The sequence below is a fragment of the Crassostrea angulata genome, chromosome 9, assembly GCF_025612915.1.
Source record: "Crassostrea angulata isolate pt1a10 chromosome 9, ASM2561291v2, whole genome shotgun sequence".
Taxonomy (NCBI): Eukaryota; Metazoa; Mollusca; class Bivalvia; order Ostreida; family Ostreidae; genus Magallana; species Magallana angulata.
This window is the reverse complement of record NC_069119.1, coordinates 30030664-30048945: the sequence shown is the minus strand read 5'-3', so window position 1 is coordinate 30048945 and position 18282 is coordinate 30030664. Positions and strand designations below refer to the sequence as shown.

Genomic DNA, 18282 nt, shown 5'->3' with positions numbered 1-18282 from the left:
ATTTAGTGAGTCTATCAATCAATTACATCTTTTGAAATGCTTCTGACAAAGCCCTGTATACTTTCATACCCTTCAGCTTATTGAATCCACAAGTACGTCTTGTCAAATTGATTTTTGTGTGGTTATTTTCTTGCTATGTTGTTGTTTTTTTTTAAATTCTTTAATGGAAAAGACAAATTTTCTAATTAAGAAATAAACAAAATATATTGGTGAGGCCACAACAAACTAGAAAATTTAATGCAAATATCTACTTAATCGGTACATGTTTAATCAAATAAATCTTAATAACAGTCTAGAAACACATTTCATGTTTTGGAGAATAATCTATTAGCCAAAATACATAATGTATTATATTGCTGTAAATACATCTGCTGTTAGTGTAAGACAATTGTTGTCATAGTTTCAGAATGTTTTAAATTGAATAATAATTATAATTTACAATATGTATGTGTTCAACGATTCTATACCAGAATTATATTATAAAACTCAGAGATTTGATAGGTTTGAAACCTTCTCCAGCGAATTCATTAAAGAGTTGCTTCTCGTGCGAAACGCAGGTTGAAAATATCCGTGGCCAAACTTTATTGGTCTATTGTTTCCTTCCCCTTTACAGACGTTTTGTGTAAATATACTTCCCCTATATAAACTGTATATATCTAAATACATAGACCACTTATGGACCACAATGATCATGCTTTTGATAGATTATGTAATTGATACATCATTCATTACCTGAGTAATTAGGGTAAATATTTATTTTTATGAAAAGTAAATTTGCTTAAATAATAAAGTCACAAAAGTGGCGGAGTGAAACCTACCTTTTTGTTCTGTGATTTTTATATAAATAGGTATGGCTCAGATTAAATTAATTTAGAGCGGATAAATATTTTTTTTATAAATAGAGTTTATCAGTTCATATGAATATGCACTGTATGATGCTAATTGCAGCGATGTCTTTTTTTAAAATTATCAGTTATATATTCATGATGCTTTTTAATATTGTGTTATATTATGTAAAATAGAACGATAGGCACGAGATATAACACTTAAGCTATTGGCGGTGACTGTAAATGAAAAGTATCTCTAACCTTTTGTTTGATAATTAAATAAACTATCTTGATTTATTTTTGATGTTGGTGTTCTCTATGCATACAGGAAGATATAAATTACAAAGTAAATGATGGTTGACCTAAGGAGACTCGTATTTACCTTTAACGGTGTCGTTGATAACTAAGGTCATCTGTTCATTTGTGACAGTATTGAAGTTCATATGAGTTGTAGATTGAATTTGATATTCTACAACAAAACCCGTACATTGCTATTCATTATCATAATATTGAATTTAACACTTTTTTAAGAACACGGGGAGTTATTTGTTTTTATACTGAACTTAATTTTATGAAATACAAATGTATACCCCTGTTTATTCTATCATAACAAATATACATATAAAATGGAGGTCTCTGATATATTAATGAAGAATCTTGCCTGGAAATTGCATACAACCGTTTGCATGATGACAGTATACGTGTGTAGCATTACAGTCACACAGAGACTGACAGGCTTGTCCGTACGTAGGATTTATACACTTCGTGACACAGTTTGGTCCTATAAATCCACGGTCACACGCTAAAAGTATTTTTATACATAATGTCTTTTGCTTATAAATAATGGGGAAATATCATGTAAAATTCACTTAGTCAATAATACATCAATTTTTTTTTCACCTTTAAGATTCTGACCAGGACGTTTTAGTGAACTTTATTCTTAAACGTTAGATTAATTTCTCTTAATCATTAAGTATATGATAAAAAAGAGACATACGTATACATGTATTTTGTGCAATGTCCAACTTATACCCTTGGCAGCAACCATATGTACCATCAATGCTACAAGATTTTTAAAGAATACGTTTGTGAGCAATATAGATAAACTGAATTCTAAAACAGTAATAAAAATTAGTAAATTAATTTTTACTTACTTGGAACATAAGCTCATAGATCCGACAGTAAACATTTGAATCAGTATTAAATGAAAAGTGCAAAATTTCATTATATTCATCACTGGTTCTGTCCGTTTTTTCCGTACAATTTGATTTAGGTACAAGAAAACCATTCTACAAACTTTCACATTGATACGTGATGTTCGGTATTCACGTTCTAGATTATTCTGTTGATTTGTTTTAATTTAAATGCCCAAATTCGGAAATAGTTAAATATGATACTCAATCAAACACTTAAGTTGACACATGTGCTAAGCATGTATCAATGATAGCCAGGAAAACCAACTATGACATAGTTCAAAAGATTGAATAATAAATCATACATTTAAGATATTGTTTGTGTCATTCGATATGATGAAAAGAAAGGAATACAATGTGACTAGTCATGTATACTTTGTATTATCGACGTAATGTTATATGCATTGGAAGAGTAAACATTGTGATTGAAACTTAAATCGTCATCTTCAAATAAATATTTTACATTTATTAATTGACCACAGTGTACTTGTTCTTCACCTCTACAAAGTTGGTTATGATAGTGTATTAGGATTTTATTTGATTTTATAGATATTCTGTTGAATTTTTGTGCAATAAGTATTTTAAAGAAATAGTTCTCAAGAACTGTTCACTTAGAATTCAAACAACCCTTCTAAAATACCCACGGAGGAAATTGAAAATGTGACTAATTACGCACATATTACGCTTTAGAATACTTTAATTGATATCCATGGAAGCTTTGTGTAAATTTGCTATTTTACTTTGGTACATTTACTGATGGGGGTCTTACATGTATGAGTTGCAAGATTTGCACACTTAAACATTTTTATAATAACCAAGCAAGTATCATTCAATGTATAAGACTAATACAAAATTGCACTGTAAAAGGCAACTTTTATCTCTAGATAAAAACCTTTCAACAAAAAGAATGCCGATGAACTCTCATATATATATATATATATATATATATATATATATATATATATATATATATATATATATATATATATATATATATATATATATGAAGCACAGAGAAATTCACTTTTGTTTGAGCTCCACCTTCGCCCCGACCGAGGCTTGAACTCATGACCTCTGGAACCCATTCTCCTAGCAGTGAGCGGGCACCACGCTACCCACTCTGCCATCTAGGCAAGACAGAAAAAATCTTGCTTTCGATGACCTACGGAACCTAGTGCGCTGGCCGCGCACTACATAGTCGCTTGAGAAAGAGGTGGAATACAGTTAAACGACAATTAAATTTTTCTGTGCTTTATATATATCTATATCATTCACTATGGGCAGGTATATGTCAATTTGAGAGTTATTGCAATGTTTGAGCTTTTATATATATATATATATATATATATATATATATATATATATATATATATATATATATATATATATATATATATATATATATATATATATATATATATATATATATATAGGGTTGGTATTGATAGAAGGAGATGCTATTTATCGCATATTTTGTCATTGCTCAAGGAATTCGAACAATTTTTATTAAGCATATTTCATTAAGAAACCAAATTGATTGGGAACAGGCAAAACTTATGTAAACCCTCTTCAAGAATTAAAACAATGATTCATATTGTAAAAATATGAACATTTATGGAATAGTATATTAGGGTGACTAAATTCAAGAAGAGATAATTTTAGAAAAAAACACGTTTACTAAACACAACTGTTTCCTCTTTAATTCTGCAAGTTGCAAAATAATAAAATATAATTATAATAAGATATAACTGTTGCATTGCATATACAGTGTTGAACAACAGTTACACCTGTCATATGGATGTTTATATAAAAGGAAAAAAGATTATTTTAACAAAATGAAATATCAAGTTTCATTTTCTGTTTCTAAGTTGTACACTTTGAAGGTTCATTTAATCAGTCAACTACTTCAACACAAACTCTACGACAAGGAAAGTAAATTTTAAAATGCTAAATAAAATACTAATGAGTTTCCTTCAATTAAAAAGCTCGGTATAATGTTTTCAATGTAAACATTATCTAAAGTTGTCTGTACAAACCCGTACCTTTAGTGATATTTCAATCAAACATAAACATACTGCACTGTATTTTGAAAGTAATCTATTACGTTCACACTTGGTATTAAAGTCCTTTCATTTGCTTTATAAGCCATCCATGGACAGATGTAAAGGAAATGTGTTTGAAATAAACTTCCCTATACGGGAAAGACGAACTTCCCCATATTGAATCGTTATGTATCAGTATGTCTTAACAGTGATATAAAGCTCTTCTATTCTGTGAACTTAAATGTGACTTAAAATGTCTTTAAAGGGGCATGGAAAAGATTTCTCCATTTTAACAATGCTTCAGTAAGGCATTTCTAAAAGTCAACCATAATTAGGATGCAAGTCGTAAAAGGTAAAAGCGAGATACAAAGTTCACAATTATTGTAATGTAAACAAAGCCTACTTCTTGATTTTGATGACATTTTTAATTTGACTAAACAATTTCCATGTTTAATCCTAAAATGAATGAGACTAACACTAGGAACACTTTGTTTATGTTAAAAAAGAATTAGACAACGGTAAAGCTTGAAAAGGAAAAAATACTGAACAAAATAAACAAAACCATGAAACGAGATTTATTTACATAATGAGAAACGTGATCGTTGTATCTTGCTTATAATTCGACAAATGACACATACATTTTGGATGATTATTGGAAATGCATTCCGTAAACATTGTCAACAACAAAGAAAGAAAAACAATGACCAACATCATAACCATGCCACTTAAAGCAAAACAGTTCCTATAGTTTCAGAGTGTATATACTACCATAAGCTTTGGGTTAAAGAAGAATGCGCATTCCTTCAGGCATACTGACTTATATTCAATCAAGTAAACGCTTATATTAAGAATATAGATTGTTTCCTCGGAGTTTGAGTGTTTAAATTTAGAATGTTGTAAAGTTGAATGTCATGAGTAAAATTTTCTTTAAAATAAACGTATGGCACATACAACAAGATATTAGAAATGCTTAAAACAATAAAAGGCACTTTATTTCAAAATTTTGATAATTGACCTCATTAAAGTTTTGTGCCAGCGGAATAAAATTAATATGAATAGTCAAATACTAAAAGTTTTTTTTAGCATTATCATCTCTCATTTTTGAAAAATGATAGAGGAAATTTGGACTGAAATACTTAAACAAAATTCAATGAAAATAAATGCTTTGTATCTTTTAAGTCTCACTGCCATTTATATACTTTTTTCATTTTCTAAAAGGTTTGACAATTTGTATTATTACTACTAATAAAATAAATAAATCATAATGATAATAATAATCATAATAATCTTAGTTTTAGAGATTTTACTTCAATTTCTAAAAAAAAAATTCAATGGCCATTAACTCAAAAAGTACTAGTAGTTCATTCAAAGTGAAACATAACACTACAATACATGTAACAAATAAATAGCACACAATTATCATTATCATGAGGGGATTTTATTTTTCATTCTAAGTACACGTAACCTTTAAATACATAGCGTGAACAAAAAGCATTTTTTAAATTGCAGAAAGTTTGCAGAGAACACGAGAACCAATTTAGTGTATTCTATAACTTAATGGATTTACATAGTCAAATTATATTAGAAAGATACTACTCAAAACTGTTAAGGCATACAACAAATACAAAAATCAAATACACTAAGGATGTCTTATTTCAGAAAAAACCTAAAATAACGTAGTTCAACAATTTCATTCATGGCGCTTATAATACGGAATTGCAATCTCTAAACCGTGTGCGCAACAAAAATCCTGGTTATATCTGATTACAACAAACCATCTTGGAATGATTCTAGAGCAGATTTAAATGGAAACTTTGATCATATTAGTATGCCTGAAAACTTTTATTTTGCATTTAGCACTTCTCCATTAGGTGTGTACAAATATATAAAACTATAAACAGAACAGAAGTTGCTACAAGTCCAATAATTGAGTACACAACGACATTAAATTTCAGTGGCTCCTCATCTCTTTTACCGATAACTGTCATATGTTCATCAAAATCGTCAGCCAAGGGGACGTTTTCTATAAAATAAGTGTTAGATTTGATAAGACATACATAAAACTAGTCGTGTTTTTAGATTGAAGCACTATCAAAACTTATCTAGATTCCTCTTTTATTTCTTTTAATTAAAATTATACCTTCGTTTAAAAGACTGGAACATTTTAAGGTACCCCACTACACCCAGACTTATACTTTTTTAATACACTACGTCATAAGATGGCGATTTATATGCTTTGTTAAACTGTTTATATCGTTCTTTTTGATTGTATCTCTTCAAACCTCAGTGGTTAAAGTATTGGGCTTCTTAACCGCAGATCATGAGTTCGAATCCGCCTGGAGCTTTTGTCAATATTTACTAAATTAGATTTTCGAAAACATATTTTTTTTATCCAAAATTGCTCATTTTTTGCCTATTTGACTAAATACTTCTTATCTATTTTTATAATTATCATAATCAAGCTAATTTGAGAAAATATTTCAAGGTGTAGTGAGCCACCTTAATCGGGTTAAAGGGCAATAAGCATCGATAAGTACAAGTCAATCAATAATCGAAATAACTTTTTAAAAACAAAATGGCTGCCAATATGGCGGCACCCAGGGCTGGAAGAAATATTTTTTGACCTTAGTAGCCCTGTTTCAACTTTCAATTTTCACTGATTTTCTTTTAATACCTGCTATCATTAATCCTCGTTTCGCGAGGCGGGCTTTGCCCGCCTTTCGCTGCACTCGGTATTATACACAGATGTAAGGTTTTTTGTTTTATAGTTTAAGACAAATGAAAGAATCAAGATGATATGAGTAAAATGTGAATCCGAAATGAAATAAAAGCAAAAAAGAAAAAGAAAAGTTTACCTTCATTTGATATTACACAACCGTACACAAGATCACAGTCGTTCTCAGAACAGTTACAGTTTGACATACAGTTCATTCCATACCAAGGAAAGACGCACTTTGAGCTACAGTTTATTCCAACATATCCTTTTTCACACGCTGGCAATAAAATTTAACGTTTTGGTAAAAATATAAATGTTATATCGATTTATTTATGAAATTCGGTCGTCATATATAACTCAAAAATTAATTTTAAGAAATTCACTTACGTAAACATGTTTCTTGTGTATCGTTCCATTTAAATCCAACACAACATTGTCTTGCGTTTTCACTTAAATATATTACTTAAGATGATAAACAATCGTTTAGACAATTAAAGAAAATAAGATATGCAATGCTTTGTTAAACTTCGAGAAACAAAATGTAAATGTCTTACCGTGGACAAATTTCAGACTTAATTAGAGAAACCTCAAGCATCAAAACAATGCAAATCAATTTTACTGTCATTGTTTTTAACGACAAAGAGTATAACCGACTTGTTTAAAATGTATCTATAGAAAGGAAAACACTGTCCTGTAGTTGTAACATTCTGAATCAATGCAATTGATATTTCCGATTGTTTTCGACAATTTTCGATATTCTAAGTCCAATTTGATTTCCCCGATTTAAACCTTTCCTTGTCCTTTTATGTAATTCAATAAAACCAACTAAGGAAGTATGATTAAACTTTAAAAACTTGAAGGTCAACCATTAGACCAAGGTTGTATTTTGTTCTGCAACAACAAGTAAATAGCATTTTGTTCATCTTAGATACATCTTAGATTTATTAATTTTTTTAATTTATTTTTTCCTAGTTTTGAAAGTAACTGAATTGATTTCACCAGCCTTCTCTACAATATGTCAGATATAATACATATTACGTGAAAAGTTAGACTAAACAATCAATAAGTTGGAAAAAGAACAAAGCTACCCTACAGATTCTTAGGGAAACAATGTTTGCAGCATCCCAGCATTCCTTCAAACTCATACGGTGCTTTGCCAGAAATGTCTGACCTTTACATCGATCAGACAAGTAATCGACGGATCCTTGAACGTTGTATCGCACAAGTTTTGGTGAAAATCAGGAGATCAACTACACCTCAAATCACGAGGTGTTTCCCCATTTCAGGTGAAATAACTTTTGCATTTTTAATGTTTTAATTGTTTTCTTCTTTTTTGGTGGGGGCACTTTTTTCATTAATAGATATAAATACATTTAGATATAAATCCATTTTTATACCTTATTGGTTACAAAAAGTAATGTCACCAAATGACACTTTGCTTGGTAACTCTCAGAACTTCCAAAGTTATTGTCTTGTCATTTGTGTATAAAATGCTTCATTTTGTTATTCCTCCGAAACCATGAGAGATAGAGATTTGAAACGTTTTCCAATGTCTCTAGTTTACTCAGAGGCTCCATCAATTTATCATTTTTGAAAAACACTTACGATGTGCAGCTTTTTAACTATTTGTCTTAAAGACATTGGACTACTTAGGATTGAAGCGTCTCACTTTGTCGCTCAAATTATCATAAAAGCCAAAAGTCAAGATTATCGGGAAATTTATATAATACTGAGTCTTCATATTTCTTTTTTTTTTTTGAATTTATATATAAGAACTTTTTTTAGTGGGACTTCTTATGACAGTTTAAAATATAACCCTTAAGCCTCTATCTAAAGGTTCAGTTTTTTCCCCTATTGTACAAAGAGTATGATATCGCTACTCCACTTAAACCGCAAGTGATAAAAATTTTAAATTTTCAGCAAAACCTTAAATTTACATTCAGGAATTTTTAATCTTATTATACTAAAAGGATCCGATATTTCCTTAAGGCAGTATTTGCCCTAAAAGTCTCTGAATTTTGTTAAAAAAGACTCCTACATCTTTTGAACTATACGTAGTCGTGAAGCTTCTATACCTCTTGAAAATAAAAAAAAAATGACATTGGCTAATCAAAATGGCATAATGGCCAGAGGCTTAGGTGAACAAATAGTTCGTAATAATCTTTTGTTATTTTTTTTCGTAAAAAGAAATAAAAAGAAAGCATATCATCATATTTTCTAAAACAAAAATGTTTTGAACATAAAAATAATAAGGTAAAAAGACCTCTTTTGTCGAAAACAATACTTTTCAATTAGTATAACACTATTAGTTTTGTCTCCTTTCATAAACAAAGCAAAAGGCAATAGATGTTTTTCGCCCTATATTTCCACGATGAATTGATAGGTCAACCAAACATCTGTATTTCGTGTTGCACGGAATAAGCACTCGCTTTTTAGAATTAAAATACAGAATGATTTTTCAAGTTCTATTCTTAACCGTCCTGTCGATCATATCTGCGTTTAATAATTTAAAGTAAAACAAGCTTATAACAACGAGTCAGGGACGGGATATTTGCTACCTTATTAAAACAGTTTGTTATACTGTGTTTGTTAGATTAACAATATGTTTAAAACATTATAGAAAGAAAAATTACTACTTATTATAAGCGTTTTTGATATAGGCGTTTTTAATGTGTTGTAGACGGTAGGTGTACGTGTTTAGGAAATATTAGAACAACCGCTCCTACATTTTGTAAAAGGTAAAAAGAAAAAAAAAACTTACAATATAGGTAAAAATAGCAATTAATGTTCCAACAATTAAATGGGAAACTACATACTTACAAGAAAGAGGGGCAAATTAACCCAACCCCCCCCCCCAAAAAAATTACAATATAGGTAAAAATAGCAGTTTATGTTCAAACAGTTAAATGGGAAACTACATATTTACAATAAAGAGGGGCAAATTAACCCAAAAAATACAATGATACATTTTAAGATGTATTAAGCCCAATAGCCATACATTTAGTATACATATCTTGCAATCATTTACATTTGTTAAAAAAATAGACATGCTGTCTTTAATTTTATAACTTTACTAACAATATTTTTTGGGTGTTATGTGTTGTTTAGTTGATAATATTTATGAAAAAAAATATATATTACACGATATAAGACTTTATTTGTAATATTTAATATCATATAAAATACACACTATCTAATAGAAGACCAAGATAAACAAAACTTAAAAGACTTTATCTTTATTCATTTCACCTCATAAAGTTTCTTGGAGTAAAAATACATGTTATTACATATAATCATTCACATAGAAAACCACCTTTTTGATGAAAAAAAAATTAATGAAGTTATCAAAAAGGTATTGTCGTGCCACGTTTTATCTTTTCGTATACATATTTGACTTGTCTGGCAAAAAATCTATTACTTTTCACTTTGGAATCTTATGTTCCCGACATGCGACTGTCGAATCGTTTGAGTTTATGGGGACCAAGATTTGTATGTTGGGGGTTTTTTTTGTTTGCTTGTAGGGGTGACATTTCGACGAGGCGTCTGATTTCGGTTTCAGTGAGATGAGTTAAAACTATATCAAAATTTTTGTTTTTGTTGGAGATGTAAATTCTTGGGTAATTACTACCCACAAATACAACAAAAAATTGAGCCATCATGGATTCTATTCATTCCAAAGTTGTATATTCCATCTGGTAAATGGTCCATTACTGGTCTACGTACCATTTTTTCTTAATATTGTCCCCCTCCCTTCAAAAATAACTAGAGGTAGGTAGGACGATATCACTGTTAATTGACATGTAGTTACAAAATACGTAATAAGTGGACAATGAAGACACAAATAGTATTGTCAGTCATAATTTAGAAATCACCTGTCGCTTCTCAAATAGCTGAGTGTAAAGAAAAATAGCAAATATGATGATGAGCACTGCAATAACCACACTCATTGAAAATATAAAGGAACGATTGTTGACAGATGGTTCCCATTTTCCAGTAATGTTTGGAGTATTGTTGACTGATTTGTTATAACTTGATGGTTTTTCTGTTGTAACATCTAATACACCTACAAAAAGGAATGAAAATGTATTTTATTTACTTTTTAATTTTATTATATATAAATTATGTGTTGTAAAGATCATTACTGCTTTAATATAATACATTCTAGTATGACATCACATTTTTTGCGCACCTTTAATACTTTGTCACAGCGTTTGGAATTAAAAAAAAAATGAGACCATGTGTTGTTTTAGACAATGTAATTGTTAAATTAAACTACAAAACATTTGCAGAATGCTGATTTCTTTTCCTTTTAATCATAATTGTTATAAGGTAAAAAGTCCAAATGTATCTTCCATTTAAGAATCAAAACTGGTATCTGTATTATTTGTGATCAGGTAAAAATGCTTTTATACATCAGAGTATATCCCTCTAATTATTGTTAGAATCGGTAAGACAAAAAATTAGTGCTTTTAAACAAAATATCTCCTATGATTTCAGAGTCTATATACATTTTTTGGGACATTTTATATCAGAACGCTGGACACATGTCAGAGGGGAAGGATTCCAATTTAAAATAAGTGTCAAAATGAAGTTGTCTTTTGAAGGAAAGAATTTGAATGCACACTCTTTCCAAAAATGAAATTCCCTACTTTTACTTTCATTTTAAAAGTTTTTCAAAACAGGGGCATTTTCCGGAAAACGAGTCTGACTTCAAACTACGAAATTTTAAAAGATAAGAGACAAGTCGTTGAGCTTTCGTTCAAGAGGTCCCTCGTTGATGAACGAAAATTAGGGCTGGAGCTATGATCCTTAATATTAACATTACATGTAACGCCTATGAAAGATGCATTAGTTACGAAAGCCGAGAAGGATCATTCGAGATTCGAGATTCGAAATACGAGATTCGAAATACGAGATTCGAGATTCGAAATTCGAGATTCAATATCTAAATTAACCAATCAAATCATGGATCTGAAACCTGTATCCTAGCAACATCAAACTGTTCTAAATAAAGATCATTCGTACATGCTTTTTCCTACAAATAAATGATTTAATAGCTCTTATATAGTGGTTATAAAATGGTTAAATTAACATTGATGAATTAACCCCACACAGTATAAACAATTAAATTAGAAATAACACTGTTGGCTTTGCGAATCTAAGTGGTTTTGTTTGCCCTGTATGTATTTCCCCCCGAACAATTTTAACCCGAAGTGTATTCGCCCAAACTGTGTAAAAATCGGCTCGCGAAGAAAGATCTGTTTAATCTAAATGTTTTAGCTATGAAACGAAACTCAATGAAATAATCGACATGTCAAAATATAGGTTATGATAAAGTTTTAAACCATAGAAGATATAATGATTTACAACCTCAAAGACAAAAATCCAGATAAGAATAGTGTATTGTAGGGTATGGCAATGCCATTGTCGATATGAGAGAGAGAGAGAGAGAGAGAGAGAAAGAGAGAGAGAGAGAGAGAGAAAGAGAGAGACACACACACAGAGACCGACAGACAGACAGACACAGAGAGAGTTTTGTAGTGTCAAAATCAGTTTGATTTAGAATTTGAAATTGATTTGATTTGTTACAAGCATATATAGACAATAAATAAGCCTCTAATTCGAGAAAAGAGAGGAGGTAGCTAGGGTAGGGCAGACCAACTAGCAAGCTTTAATTTTAACGGTGTTAGCGCACCTGTGATTTACATCGACTCTCTCTCACTCTCTCTCTCTCTCTCTCTCTCTCTCTCTCTCTCTCTCTCTCTCTCTCTCTCTTATCACCTAGCATGTCCTTTTCCGTGAGGGGGTTTGGGATATTTGTGATGTCTTACATTAGCTAGCGAAAATGATAAAAAAACATGAAATTTTCTTTAAATTGTGTGCGGATGTTGTACGCCAATAATCTGTTTTCAGTATATACATTTCAAGAGGGGGGGGGGGGGGGGGCTATAAAGTCCTAATTAATTTGTCAGTTATTCTGTCCCCACTTTGTTTTCTCTTCGTTTTCCAGGTTTTTTTTTATTTGGCTCGGCAAATTAATATAAAACTTTCTGTGTAGCTCCATAACGATGCACTGTATATAAATTATGAGTAGTTTTACTTTTGATAAACAGGTACATATCCGTACTTGATTTTTAATTTGACTCTTTTAATCGGATTTAATATTCCAATAATTATAGGGTAGGAAAGAGTAGACGGGACTTTTTTGCGCATATCCTACTGTACAATTCATTCAACACAGGTATTAGCACTCATCGAGTTCGACTTGCTTTCCTTTTCTTTCTTCCACTGGATTTAAAGCTATTAATTTTTGAAAATATTTTGAATTTATGGCCTGATTATATATAAATTAGAGCTGCGCTGGTGCATATATTTACCCAAATGGACCAAAATATAACCAAATTAATCTAAAAATTTTGACCACAATAGTTTTAAACGTACGACTCTTTTTCAATTCTAATCGGTTATGTCCTTTAGAAAAATCTTGAACCACACACATTTTAGCAAATTAAACGGCAATTGTTTCATTTTTTTAAGGGGAGGGAGGTGGTGCCGGTAAAGGACATGTATTGCTTGTGGCAGTTGTGCTATACTCTCATTTGTTATAATAGGTACTACTACATATTGATATAAAATGAAAGTTTCCAATTACACTGTACATAGCTTCTATCACGCATTTTGATCCGTGCGATAGTTTAAAACAATTTTCAAAGCATTTAATGTAATTCAACCGATCATTTTTTAAATTTAATTTTCTGGATCCCCGCCTGATACGTCCGCCTTCTTGTACACTAGTATTAGAATTACATGTACGTTGACCATATGTACACATTAACTTAATCGGCTATGTTATGGGACGATAACATTTTTTATCAATGTTTTTGCAGGATATGTAACAAATAACAGCCTATTTGTGGGTTTTTGCACTGATTATTTGAGATAATTTGCCGCCATCTTTTATGCATTCCACACACCACTCACAGTTTCTTTATTTGGTGTTCTGTTTGTATGGCGACAAATTGGTAAATTTGCACCACTCACCCCTTGTAGCTTCATCCTGATTACATTTTATCTGGCTAAGTGTAATGTAGTAGTATAATTATTAAATACACACATCTTTGTTTGCAGTGCTTATTTACATCTTTAGAGATTTACTTACAAAAAAAGTAAACATTTGTATGACTTATATGTAATTATTGTCAATTTTGGTGCGGTGGGGGTAGGGAGTAGGAAACTACAGAGAAACTTAACTTGGCTGTGAAACATATGCTTTTATTCTTTCTTGTTGATATATCAATGAATGAATTATAACAAAATATATGTACAACAATTAATTTTGAAATATTCATGCACAATCAAATAAAAGGTTTTACTGTTCTCTGCACAAGAAATCGGCAATGTCAACAAATTGGCACCCTATCATCCCTACCTTTAATTGTAGAGAGTTGGTATCATTCTATATTGAAAACAATTCCAAAAGTAAGACTCATAATAAGTTGTTTACTGAGGAAAAGGAAAAAAAAATGTATTTATTAATAATTCCGTATGATGTGATAATATCTCAATGATTTGTTTATAATCATAGTACTAGTGTATCACTGTATGCATACATAAAAACGATAAGTAATGCTTATATTCATTAGTGAAACAGGACAGATTATTTATATTTCGATTATTTAGATACATGTACTAATCTTCATGCGGGGATCTAGAAAGGAGGGGGTCAGGGGATCTGGACCCCCTCCTCGGGAAAATTGGAGCTTATTAAATTTACATAGTAAAATTTTGTAAAATTGGCCTAGGACCCCCTCCAGAAAAAATTAGCTACGCTTATGAAGTTCTCTACCATAACCGCATTTTTACACAAAAGGGGTGAATAAACCCGGGTTTTAAACTATTACCGGTGGTGAAATACCTTAGGGTTCAAACGCATCAGGTGGAAATGCACCAGGGCAAACAAAATCACTTAGATCCGCGAAGCACACTGCATTATTACTAGTCTACTTAAATATTCTGTGTAAAAGTAAATACAAATAATTATTTAGTTAGGTAGGGAGAAGTGAACATAGCATTTATTTGTATATAAGAACATGTACATATGATTTTTATTTAGAACAGTTTGATGTCGCTAGGATACATATTTTCAGATCCTTGATTTGATTGGTTAATTTAGATATTGAATCTCGAATTTCGAATCTCGAATCTGGTATTTCGAATCTCGAATCTCGAATGATCCTTCTCGGCTTTCGTAATTAGTGGACAAAACCCATCGTGAAAATGTATTTCAGAATTAAAAGATTTTTTTTCCTAAAATCTCTCTCGTGTACAAACTTTAAAATGAACAATGCATTCAATTTTACGTAAACATGACTTCAATATTTCGAAAAATATGTACTTCTATTTCTGCTGTCTGCTGTCTGTTTGTTGGTCTTTCTGCCCGACATATATATAATCACCAAATTGCAATAAGGGTTGTTGTTGGACTCTAAGACAGAAATAATGCCTTTGTTTTTCTAAGCTAATGTGCTATGGTGCATTAACATTAATAAAGTTAATTTTACATTCTTTTAACAATCAATTAACAATTTGTTTTAAAAAAAAGATGTAAATAAAAATAATAAAACGGTTTCTTAACTGATTTACTCGAGTTATAAAGGTGGAGAACATCGTAAAAAAAAATAACACGCTAATACGGGTTATGTTTTTCTTTTTTCATTGTCGCCACCTTCCAGCATGAATTACCAAAGAAAGCATTTTATTATTTAAATAATTTGAAAAAACTCTTACTACTTTAAATTGTATTTTTTGTGTAAAATAGTACATGTTTTATTATATATGATATTAGTCAAATTTGGCCCCCATAATTCGCTATTTTTGAAATGATTCAGATACATTGGATTGTTGGGTTATTTTATAAAAGAGTTGATATAAAATATGTTTTTCACCTATTTATTTGATCTATATGCACTCACTGGCAGTACATGACGTCAGAAGTGAAGCTATTTTTATAGTTCAATCAAAATCAGTCAAAAATTGACATTTTTCTTATATTTTTTCGAATGGGAAATATAGAGCGACTCTTTGAACAAGAACGAACTTTTTGTCACTTATAAGTATTGGAGAGATAAAACTTTGGTGAGAATATATTCTTTGTTCAGGCAGTCGCTCAATGTTTCCATAAACAAAAACTGCTTAAAAACAAGCCGTTTTATGTTAAAAATGAAAAAAATGGCGGGGAAAGGTAAACTTTATGATGTCATATTTTTCAATTGCGGGTACCAAAATCAAAAAGAAAATTATGAAAAAACTTCAATAGTATATTTGTACAAATAAAACAAAGAATTACAGTAAAATGACAATGCTCTTTTAAGGGGGCCATTTTAGGCTCAAGCCATATATAGTCCTTTGAAGATGTTACATAATTTTGAAGATATTGAACATAGTTAGATTTGTTACGGGGAGAAAAACATATTAAAATGAGGTAAAAAGAATCTATAACATTTTTGAAGCTTTTATTGTTATGTTGAAAATAGGATAATTTTATAACTTTTCTCTGAACATTGCTGAATCACGCCGGAAATAATTATATTGTCGTATTGGAGACATATTATTTCACAGGAATTTGTTATATTACCCTCCCAAAACTGTTGCATCAACATCGCGTGTAGTAACTCTGCATTTTAATGACGTTGGATTCAAAATTTAGCTTAGCGCACGGCAACAGTTACTCCACAACAATTCAGGACAACGTCTTTTATTCAGAGGAACTTTTTTTAATTGTTTCATTTGAAAAACTACCTACTTATTTAAAAAATCGATCGATATTTTATAAACCTTGATTTGTAAGATATGAAGATGCATTAATAATTAAAATATACTTGTTAATAAAGTGAATAAGTTTTTAAACTGAATTGAATCTTTAGAATGTTACATGATAGATATTATAAGTCTTTTCAGGCGACAATTCCAGAATATCTGTACCTCCGATCGGTGACAGGAAAGCCTCGGAGTGTTATGTAGCCATCTGTTTTCGGCATTGGGCGACATAACACTCCAGGTCTTGACGGTCACCTCAGGGCAATATAATTGTATGTCGCCCTGGAAGCTATATATCATATGTATATTGTCAATTAAAATATTTTGATACCTCTAACATGATGTCCACAGCCAGTGACATAATTACAGTCTTCATCACTACAACCACATGCCGATTGACAGTTAAGTCCATATGAAGGGAAGGGACATACAAGTGTACAGTTTTTTCCTGTGTATCCTTCTTTACAAGCTGAGAAAAGGTAGAAATTCATTAAGTGCACATTTGAATAAAACTAAATGATAGGACATAAGACGCATAATATTTACATACATGTATATAGCAGTGACACTTACGTATGCATTGTACTTTTAAGGAATCCCACATGTACCCAGAGCAACATATGGTTCCATTTGTGCTACAACAATGCCAAAGTCAATTTTGTATGCAGACAACTATACACTGTATTATATATAATAGTGTTAATATTTTGGTTTAATGCATAACCCCTACCTATCACAGTTGTTTGTGGATTCCTTTCCAAAAAGCCCCAGAACTGTCACTGTTACAATGCACAATGTCAATAAAGTTTCCATTTTAACTTAATCTTGGGAATTCAATAAGATTAAGTTCCTTTAGGCATTTTGTTAATTATTTAACTTAATGTATCCGTTTCCTTGTATAATACAATTTGACAATTAAAATAAATGACTTTATTGCTGTAAGTAAAATGAGGAAATGAAAGTTAAGTTACTTTGATGAATTCATTGATAATGATTATAATTCATAAATGTCATAATAATTGATTTTAGTTCCCAAAGATAGCAAACGTGATAATTGCAATTTATAAAAGAACTAAGGATTCGCTTAATCAAGATTATGTAATAGTAAAATATATATTTCCCTTTTTACTTCCCACAAAAGCAAGAACATTCTGAGCTATATCAGACTAAAAACAAATATTGTTTAAAATATGATTGATCAATTTGCCTATTGTCAATAATCAAGCGAACATTTGTGCATCAAAAATAAATGTAGAAAACCAAATCCCATTTTACTATCTTCATTGTTAAAAGATACACGCACACCCGCCTTTAACTTAGAAAGAGGAAATATTCATGTCCTTTAGATGTGTATGTAAGTATTTAGAAGTCTCTTCTTCTGATAGTAAGTATATTTTCGTTGCATGGTAGCGATATAGTCAGATATAGGTTCAATATATGTGTTGATATTTAAAACAAGGATACTGACGTAATAAATTGTGGACAGTGGCACGCTCCAATCACTGCATTTCATACGTATCAATCATCTATGCCATTACTTTTAAAATATTTTTATTTGTTTCAATATGTCAATAAATATCCTCTTCGTATAATTAATCAGTTTTATTCGTACGATGGGACTTTTTGTCCGATAGAAGATCAATGTATATTTTGATATTTAAAACGAGATACTCACGTAAAAAATTGTC

The 18282-nt window shown here is 30.6% G+C and overlaps 1 protein-coding gene and 1 long non-coding RNA gene across 2 annotated transcripts; both read right to left on the bottom strand.

Moving 5' to 3' along the window:
* Positions 1 to 6917: 6917 nt before the first annotated feature.
* On the bottom strand, positions 6918 to 7442 carry LOC128162842 (uncharacterized). The gene is made up of 3 exons (XR_008240717.1): positions 7333 to 7442; positions 7166 to 7227; positions 6918 to 7055 (listed from the first exon to the last, which is right to left on the bottom strand). It is a non-coding gene; the product is annotated as an uncharacterized LOC128162842 (long non-coding RNA).
* Positions 7443 to 10009: 2567 nt separating this feature from the next.
* On the bottom strand, positions 10010 to 17407 carry LOC128164197 (multiple epidermal growth factor-like domains protein 10). The gene is made up of 4 exons (XM_052827952.1): positions 17325 to 17407; positions 17168 to 17229; positions 16926 to 17063; positions 10010 to 10841 (listed from the first exon to the last, which is right to left on the bottom strand). Exons 1-4 carry the CDS (start codon positions 17405 to 17407, stop codon positions 10633 to 10635), a joined length of 492 nt encoding a protein of 163 aa, XP_052683912.1. The 3' UTR covers positions 10010 to 10632.
* Between the last annotated feature and the right edge of the window lie 875 nt (positions 17408 to 18282).